The 9,955-nt window shown below is 49.8% G+C and overlaps 1 protein-coding gene across 4 annotated transcripts in view; it reads left to right on the forward strand.

Annotated features, from left to right (window-relative positions):
* Positions 1-9,955, forward strand: part of LOC116948291 (kinesin-like protein KIF26B) — a 123,410-nt gene that overhangs the window by 91,143 nt on the left and 22,312 nt on the right. For all 4 annotated transcript variants that reach the window (XM_032964812.2, XM_076071439.1, XM_076071438.1 and 1 more), the window contains 4 exons: positions 2,138-2,403; positions 5,257-5,440; positions 6,768-6,927; positions 9,259-9,421. In XM_032964812.2, coding sequence (XP_032820703.2) covers positions 2,138-2,403; positions 5,257-5,440; positions 6,768-6,927; positions 9,259-9,421 — 773 coding nt within the window. The remainder of the gene's footprint in view (positions 1-2,137; positions 2,404-5,256; positions 5,441-6,767; positions 6,928-9,258; positions 9,422-9,955) is intronic.

Below are 9,955 nucleotides of genomic sequence, written 5' to 3' on the forward strand. Positions count from 1 at the left end.
CCGGAACCATCCTCGTCACCCTCTTCCCTTCCGCTTCACCATGCAGAAATTATCTTGCTTTTGTCTCCAGCTGTGACCCTCTCGAGATGTGTCCTGCGTATGCCACATTTGGAATTGTCAGTAATTCTTGCTTTGTGGCCGTTCTCTCTCGGCTCATTTTCACATCTTCGCTCATATTGTTGGTTCTTTCGGTAAAGTCACGTAGAAGGGAAACGTGACTTTACCGAAAGAACCAAGAATATGAATCCCTGCAGTCACGAAAGCTTTAAATCAAAAACTTCGCTCATCTTATCACACCATACTTATGTTTCCATTCTTTGGTAACACCGCATATAAAATATATTTAGTCTTCCCGAGACATTGTTTAATTGGCTTCACTCCCGGATATATACTTTCTGCGTCAGAAAATGTGTAAAATGTGCGCCTCTGTGGAAACTGCCTGTACTCACAGGCAGCAAATGTGGTGCTATTGTATCACCGAAATATTACAGGACAAGGAAATTGGTCGGCTGACTCTACTCCTTTTGGAGTAATAAAAAAAAAAGTTTCCTTGCGCGTGCTTGGAGTTAACAGGTTCGGAGATTGCAACAAAAGCCATTTACACCTGCAGGTTTAGCAATTTTGTTCCGTAAATTAATGTATCTTCCTCACAGCCCAGAAAACAAATAGATATTATCTTGTAAACGGTGGCATTGCATGGTTGGCATCGGCTATTAACCCTTTCCCGTTCTGAGACATCTGCAAGTTGCAGGTTGAGTCGTGGTCACCGCTGAATCTTTGAAACGTGGAAGCGGTTAGCGTTAATTTAATTTAGAGAGGCATAGCGCCGTTGTTTTTGTATGTATGTATATATGTTGAACTTCTTTCGCACCATACGTAGCCAACCATGGTAATTGAAGGTGGGTGGGAAGGACAACAAACTAAAGATGGATTATGAAACTAAAGACATTGTACTCACCGCAAATAAGTTAGCGACACGACCACACTCTATTATAGCTGGTGCCAAACTGTGCCACATGTCCTCCCGCATGGCCTCGTGGGAGCCTCGGTACGTCTTGCGGCCTGAAGACGTACCGATACAGTTATTAACTGAATACGTACACATACGTCATCGGAATGGGAAAGGGTTAATTGGGGGGGGGCGTTTCAAATTTCTCCCCTCTTTTTGTAGCCCAGAGCCTGGGCACCTCCAGCCTGTAGGCCCTGGTGCAGTTGCAGTGCCTGCATACTCGATAGCTATGCCGCTGCTTATACATGTCCCGAGGTTGTGCCCATGATCATTCCAAAACAAATTAAAAGCTTCTTCAGTGAGAAAGTAGACTTTAAAATTAGAGGAAGGCACGTAATTATACCACTCTCAGGATCATTACTGTAATGTCACTCGTAGAATTGTAATCAAACATTAATTGAGTGACATAACTCAAGCATGCTATGACATAATTCCTTCCCTTGTATAATTAGCGAAGCTTCGAACTGGTATGGTACAGCCTGGGAGACCCTGCCTGAGTGCATATCTATAACATAAGAGTTATTTTATTTTTGGGTTGCAATTACCTTCGCCTAATGTACTCTGTTTAGATGACAACTGACTTTGTCCTATCCCAGCAGAGGCTTCTTACGACCTCTGTACTAATTATAATAATTTCCTTTATTTTGCTTGGAAAGCCTCTCTGAGTCTCACAACTCTCTTTTTTCACTTGTCCAATCCCATAAATTGTACCCGGAGAAAACTCACACACGTGGGGAGGGGGGCCTGGTGGGAGAGTAACACTTTTTTTCCACTCCACACTGCTGTACTGCCATCGACTGGCCGCCTCGCAGCCCATGCAGTCTCCTATCCAAGTTCTAACTAGACTCAACTCTGCTTAGCTTCTGATATCGGAGGAGATGGGACACCCATGGTAATAGCAAGCAAATAATATTAATTTTCCACTGGCACGTCATAGCCAGGCCAATGCTCGCGGTACCAGTGATTTTTCCACTGTATATATGCTATGAGGTCACAGCGTCGGCGCATCCACCGACATGTGTCTCGACGCGTTCGTCGCGAATCACCTCGCTGGTTCAACGTTAGTCATGCAATGGTGATGTGATGGCCGTGGTGGTGATGACGATGACGACGATGATGGCGCCGCAGGAAAGACGTACACGATGCTGGGCAGCGGAGACTCGAGCCAGGCGCTCGGCGTGGCTCCGTGTGCCATCTCGTGGCTCTTCCGTCTCATCGAGGAGCGCAAGGAGCGCACGGGGGCGCGCTTTTCGGTCCGCGTCTCCGCCGTGGAAGTGTCGGGGCGCGGCGAGGCCCTGGGCGACCTCCTGAGTGACGTCGCGTCGGGCACTACGCAGGACGACAATCAGTCCCCCGGGGTCTTTCTCCGCGAGGACCCTGTGTGCGGCACGCAGGTGGGCCGGGCCATTTTCATTTGCCAACGTAGCCATTCATCCATTGAAGCCATTCTGGTCGTGTGGTTGTGGTGGGGGAGCGGCAGTGTAGCTGTCAGCGCTACGCTACGCTGCGCTATGAACCCAGTGACACGAGTTCTATTCCCGCTCACGGCCAAAACCCAGTGACGATTGTCTGAACTGATCCAGGGCCTCTCCTAGGTCGACTTGGCCTCAAATGAGTACCTGGTGCGGTGTGTCAACATCACCACTCGGGAGACAAAGGCGGCCGGGCGTGGTGCTGGCCACCCATCCCCTCGTGTCCCGTGCCGGCCTTCCTGGGTGCTCGCTAACTGCAGTTGCCCCAATGGTTCTGCTTAATGCTCTACGGGCGATCTTTATTGCGCACTGGACTTGGAGGTTGCTGGCTCGATTCAATCTCGGTAGTTGAAACAGTCGTGCAAGTGTCTTACATCCCCCCTGCCTCTGTCCACGCAGCAGTGAGAATGGGTTTACCACAGTCAGTCGGTCGGCAGGTCGTGCTGCGGCAGGGTAACGAGTGGGTGACTCCCATCTCTTCCAAGACGTCTGCCAAAATGGAAGAGTTGGCAAAATACACTTTGGCGAGGCTCTAAAGCTCCCTCTATCGGAGGTGTTTCCACCAGCAGTAAGGAGAGCAAGCAATTGCAGAGCTGCACCTTCACATTTTTACCTATTCTTAATAAGCCAATGGATAAAGGTTTCCCCATGCCATGTTAGTCATGGGGGGTAGAGTTTGACCATACCTCAGAATGCTGGCCAGTACGTGGTGGTTAAAGGGGGGGGGGGGGAAACAACATCGGTTTTAATATCACTTTCCACTGATGTTAGCCGTCTTCAGACCAGTCAACTTTGACTGCACAGTAAGTCATCAAATCAATTGCAGATATTGGATTAGCAGTCGTGCACAAGCACAATAAACAAAAACATGTTGCAGGCAGTATTTTTTTTTTATTAAATCACTTGAGATTAGATTTATCACTTCGTTTGTGTAAATCTGAGGTCAGAGAAATAAAAATATCACTTTGGCTGACGGGCTACAGGACAGCAGGGTTTGTGGGGAAGGACACTCCCCTGAGTATGGGTAAGAGCGAACTTGAGAGATCGTCACCTTCCACGGGCTGATGTCTAACCCAGCTTTGTGAGATTTGTAATTGGTGCCATGATACGGTACGACACCAATTGCTAAACATTTGGTGAAGGAAAAATGTAAGTAAAAAAGTTGATATTTAAAAATCAATTTTGCATTTTCTTATGTACAGCCGTTGCCAATCGGACTGTGATCACTCGCTCATGCATTCCAGAATGTGGTTTTCAGCCAAAATTAAAACCCAACAACAATAATAATAATGACATATTCCAGATCTGGGCCTATATTATATTCAACAATGAAATACATTGTTACAGAACTGGGAATGCGGTGGTATGTGCTCTCTATGTAGAGATATATAATAAAATAAATATGCCGCATTCAATTTAATTTTATCATTTGCAAACGATAACAATCATAGTCTTAGTAACAAATTAAATTTTCCACCGAATAACTTCCCTTGCCTGGTAATAATGTCATACCCTAAACCAGTCTGGAAATTCCATGATGGAAGTTATTTGAGTAAATTGAACCAAATACATTGGCGGCTTTCACAGACGAAATTATACTGCGATACGTTCCGTAGGCGATTCGCTACGTCCACTGCAGTAGACGCGCAGTACGCGGATTGTGTGTGTGGTGTGTGTGCTGTGTGTGTGCTGTGTGCGTGTGCTGTGTGTGTGTGATGTGTGTGCTGTGTGTGTTGTGTGCTGTGTGTGCTGTGTTCGTGTGCTGTGTGGGCTGTGCTGTGTGTGTGGTGTGTGTGTTGTGTGTGCTGTGTGTGTGTGCTGTGTGCGTGCTGCGTGTGTGTGTTGTGTGTGTGATTTGTGTGTGTGTGCTGTGTGCGTGTGCTGTCTGCTGTGTGTGCTGTGTGTGCTGTGTGTGCGCCGTGTGTGTGTGCTGTGTGTGCTGTGTGCGTGCTGCGTGTGTGCTGTGTGTGTGCTGTGTGTGTGTGCGTGTGCAGTGTGTGTGCACTGTGTGTGCTGTGTGTGTGTGCTGTGTGTGCATTTAGGCGCGTTGAGCAAGAGCAATATCCAGCGCCGAGAGTGGCAGTTGCGTTTAGACGCTGAATAAATGCAATTGTATTGTAAAAAAAAACACAATTTATATCCCCTCTATCAATCAGTTTTCGGACAAAGGCCTGTCCACACTATATATAGTGTGGACTGTACCCACACGAGATATATAAAGTGTGTGTGTAGAGTGTACAGTGGGGAGCTGTAGCATAGTGGTTTACGCACTGCGACCCAAGTTCGATTCCCGCTCACGGCCAACATCGGTCACAGATATCTGAACCAGTCCTGGGCCTGCTCTAGGTCAATTCAGTCATAAATGAGTATCTCGTGCGGTGTCTAAACGTTGGCACCGGGGAGACAAAGGCGGCCGGGCGTGGTGCTAACCACTCACCCTCTCACATGCCGTGTTTGGCCATCGTAGGTGCTCACTAACGGCACTTTGCCCTTACAGTCTGTTAAAGGCTAAATGGGGGATCTTTGTCTTTGAATAGTAGCCCTCCTTTCAACAACAGCCTCATTTAAATTCCACACCAATCTAGTGGTAGGCTTAATGCGGAATCCCCGAAGTGACGCTCTAACCTCCACCAGCTTTGTTGATCCCTGCTCCGTCACCGGCTCTGCCCTCGACACCTTTCCAGAATGTCGTGGGCGGTGGGGGAGCTGCCCACTACCCCGCCAGGTCACCCCCCCCCCTCCCCATCCCCTCGTGTCGCTCCCCCTCCCCGCTAGCTGGAGAACCAGAACGAGCTGCGAGCCTCCACGGCGGAGCGCGCCGCGGGCTTCTTGGACGCGGCCGTGGCGGCTCGCCAGGGCGGGGCGGCGGACGCCAGCGAGGAGGACCGCCGCAACTCCCACATGCTCTTCACGCTGCACGTCTACCAGTACCGCATGGAGCGCGGCGGGCGCGGCGGCAGTAAGCCCTCGCGCGCACGTTCATGTCGAACGCCGTGCCGTCGCGGGTAGGGTGCCCCCCCCCCGCCACCTCTTGTGTATGGGGCGCCACCGTGGTGAGACGTTCGCTACCTTGCCTGTTATACAGGAGGGTCGTGGGTTCCATCACTGCGACCCTTGACTCCTGTATATTTGGTGTCGGCGTGTTCTCCCCGTGGTCAAGTGGGTTTTTTCTCCGGGTCTTCCAGTTTTTTCCCCTCCGCATTTCGAAGTGTGCGTTTAGAATACTTGGCTGCTTTAAATTTCCACGTGATAAGCCACTTCGTTGAGCTATCATTTGTGGCCAGGTGGCTTCTGAAACATACCTATGTAGCTCAGTGGGCCTTGCCTGGTAAAATAAAAAATAGTTTAGTTTAATATGTTGAACTGTGCTTATCGGAGGTGCGGTTGGAAGGACAACAAACTAAACACAAAAAGCAATTCTAAAGAATTTAGTTTTCAATCAAGATGATTTAAAAGTGGAAAGCTCCAGTGGCTTCCTAATATCGGAAGGAAGAGCGCAGAAGCACATCTGAAAGTGCTCAATGCAGTGAGCGTCTTTGTTCAATAGCCAGCCAAAAGACGGAAACTGGGGCGGGATCACGGGAAGATGATCATCTTACAACGTCACTACGTAGGAACTTCAATGATGGGACACTCGGTTACTCGCTTACTTAACGTGGCCACTGAGGCTGGGATAACCTCTATCCCCTGTCTGTCCTGGTGATCACAAATTACCACAAAAGCAGCTTCACCTGTCTGAAGTGAGCTCAGAGGTGTCCCGTGATACAATGAGGCACCTCCGTGGCTGTGTGTCCAGGTGGTTCAGGGGCAGAGCGAGCGACAACTGCGGGTAGGATTTCGTGCTTGTGCTTTTGGATTAGACTGAATTTAATTCGGCACCGTGTCTGATGTTTTGCTCCATGCCCTGGGAGGTAAAACCAAGTTTCCCATAGTTTGTGCTTGGTCATTGGTGACCAAGCAGAAAGCCAAGAACGTGTTTTAATGATAAGTGATGCAAACATGAAACTGTACATTCAAACGCAGGCAGATATCATTAACACCCCAAATTGTCTCCTTTGAAAAATGTATAACGGGACAATGTGCCCCTCCCTCCCTCCCTCCCTCCCTCCCTCCCTCCCTCCCTCCCTCCCTCCCTCCCTCCCTCCCTCCCTCCCTCCCTCCCTCCCTCCCTCCCTCCCTCCCTCCCTCCCTCCCTCCCTCCCTCCCTCCCTCCCTCCCTCCCTCCCTCCCTCCCTCCCTCCCTCCCTCCCTCCCTCCCTCCCTCCCTCCCTCCCTCCCTCCCTCAGTGACGGGCGGACGCAGCCGTCTCCACCTCATGGACCTGGGCAGCTGCGAGAAGGTGCTGTGCAAGAGCCGCGAGCCGGGGTCGGGGATGTGCCTCTCGCTCAGCGCCCTCGGCAGCGTCCTCCTCGCGCTCGCCAACGGAGCCAAGCACATCCCCTACAGGTCAGAATGGAGCACGCACCCTGTGGGTCAGAGCAAGGGTCATAAGCACATGCCCTGTGGGTCAGAGCAAGGGTGGTAAGCATGTGCCCTGTGGGTCAGATCCAGGGGGTAAACACGTGCCCTGTGGGTCAGAGCAAGGGTGGTAAACATGTGCCCTGTGGGTCACAGCAAGGGTGGTAAGCATGTGCCCTGTGGGTCAGATCAAGGGGGTAAACACATGTCTTGTGGGTCAGAGCAAGGGGGTAAACACGTGTCTTGTGGGTCAGAACAAGGGGGTAAACACGTGTCCTGTGGGTAACAGCAATGGAGTAAGCATGTACCCAATGGGTAAGAACAAAGGGTTAAGCACGTGCCCTACATGAGTGGTTCGCAAATTGTGGTCTGCAAAAACAAATCCTACAATTCCTATTTTAAATTTGGACAAAAATATGTTATCGGTGCACGGTGGTCGACAAAAACATTTGTGAGGGTTTGACAGTGGCCAGAGGGCCTCCTAAGGGCTGGGAACGGCCACCACCGTCGGTCAGAAGGAAGGGGGCAAGCGCAGGTTCATGATGTGGGGGACACCTCACAGTCCACGTGTCTCCTTGATCCATTCGAGATTTTCCTTCCGTGAATTATCTTTACAATTCGCCTTTCTCAGAAGTGGACGTGGGTCCACGTACTCGAATGGAAATTGGGTCTGGTGCTCCTCGTCGCTGTTGTAGGTCCTGAACCAGCGGTGTAAATTCCACATTCATATGACGGGTGGGAGGGAATGGGGCTACTATAGCAATAGGATAAAAAAGACTTTCCCTTTCTCCTCATTCCATTGAAGCCAAAGGGGGACAATTGTTTTAAATATAAACAGTTTTGCAATATGTGGTAGGTGATTAAAGTCTGGGCTTACTACTAAAGGGGAGTGAGTCCAGAGGGTGAGAATTAAACGTGCGTGAAGCTTACTGTCAATGTTGGATGCGAGGCAAAGACGATGCGCCTCACCGTGTTAGCCTCAACGTTTGGCAAAAGGCATGGCGTTGTTTAAGTTGTGCCATCAATTAATCTCGTTGTTCGCCAATGGGGTTTGTTGTTGTTGTTGTTTATTTCTACGAGAATTACGAAGATTGGTTTTGTGTCTACAAAGCCGATGAAAGAGTCAAAGCTTTCCCCCGCTCTCGTGACAAACAAAATCAATTAAATGTTTCGGTGTAATTCATCGCCGCCTTATTAGTTTTCGTTCCCCTTGTTTCTGTTACCAGTCGGCAGCTACACGTAAATGTTAATTTAGTGTTGTGTAGAGCACTGATTAAACCACTAAAAAAATATATAAGTGATGTGCCAAATTCCAAACCCCCAGCCCTTGTAAATATCAAGTACTTCCATTTGTTCAGCGTGCCTGTACTGATGGCTATGCGAAATGAAAAGACTCCAATGAATAACATCTAAACTGTCGTTTAACAGCAGGATAAACCATGAACAATATATATTTTTAATTGAGATGTCTTCCTAGCACGCAGCACTTATGAGGTTTTTTTGAACCCAGCGATGAGAATTTTTTTTACTGACTTCTGAGAGCAATTTTTTGCCCCCCCCAATGAGATGAAAGGAATACCACACATACACACACGCATTATACTGACCTGTGTGTACAGCATGTACTCGCTGCACGGGGGACATACGCAGGAAAGCATCGGGAACGTACATTCTTCATCAACGTAGCACAATGAGGGCAGTAATAATGAACGCACTTTGAAGTTAATTTGTGCAGTGTTTTGAATTGCTTAATTGAAATCTAATTGAAATTTGTAATTTACATAATTTGCTCCATATGAGAACATTTCAAAATTATTCATGAAGAATTCCCATTTTAGTTAATTGCAGCAGGATCAACCTGTCACGCGTCTACTCTCTGCATATATAATTTTTCTATATCGTGTACGGTATATACAGTATGTACAAAAAACGCCAGGTGCAGCGGTGGCACAGTGGCGAACGTAACTTTTGCTGTGAAGCCGCCGAGCAATCCGAGTTCAACTCCCAGCCGCATCTGACATCAGCGGTGAGCAATATCGACCAAGACAGAAGAGGCCCTTGCACAGACCAGATTTGAATGCGTGTGCCAACATTACAAGGACAGCGTTGCGGGTCAAAAAATGTCCCCGATGAGTGCCGCTGATTTGCTCACAGCGACGACGGTATATCCGTTGTGGAGTGGGTAGGCCGCACGACGTGCGCTCGGGGCCGTCCCCCCGCGCGCCCCGTTCCATCGGGCGCGCGGCAAACGTGCGGCCGACGGGCGTTGACATCGCGTCGCTGTGTGCCCCCGTGGGGTCGGTGGGGGGGAACCGGAAGGGAGAGCCGGCTCACGATGCTGCTGCAGGAGTCGCTGGGCAACATCAACTGCCGCACGACGATGATCGCCCACGTGTCGGCCGCGGCGGCCCGCCACGCCGAGACGCTCGCCACCGTACAGCTGGCGGCTCGCGTTCACCGCCTGCGCAAGAAGAAATCTCGGGTGAGGGGTGGGGGGGGGTGGGATCCCTCGCACGCACACACACACCCCCCCACACACACACACACACACGCTCTCACTCTCGCACCTTCGGTAACGACGTTTATGCAACGTGACGAGCTCTTCGTTTGAGGACAGAGTCAGCCTCGGGCAGTGTTCTTCACAAATTTTTTAGAGGGGAAGCCACTTTCCACCGTCAGTGTGAGGAGGGCCGCCACGCACTTTAAACCATTGGGGTTTGACAGCAGCACGATGATGATGGGGAGTGTTTTCACCATTTGTGTATTACTCAATGGTTCTTTCGGTAAAGTCACGTATGTGGAAATATCCTAATATTTCACATACGTGACTTTACCGAAAAAAACCCATTGAGTAATTTATGCAGTCACGAAAGCTTTAATTCTTCATTTGTGTATTGTCGAGAGACACACGTCGAGGGCCACACTAAAAGCCACCAGGGGCCCGCCAGTGGCCTGTGGGCCTTGCATTGAAGATCACTGGCCTAGGGGAAGCCCCGCTACGACACGTCGAGATACC

The sequence above is a fragment of the Petromyzon marinus genome, chromosome 33 (genome assembly GCF_048934315.1).
Source record: "Petromyzon marinus isolate PM22_M1 ecotype Great Lakes invasive population chromosome 33, UKy_Petmar_22M1.pri1.0, whole genome shotgun sequence".
NCBI lineage: Eukaryota > Metazoa > Chordata > Hyperoartia > Petromyzontiformes > Petromyzontidae > Petromyzon > Petromyzon marinus.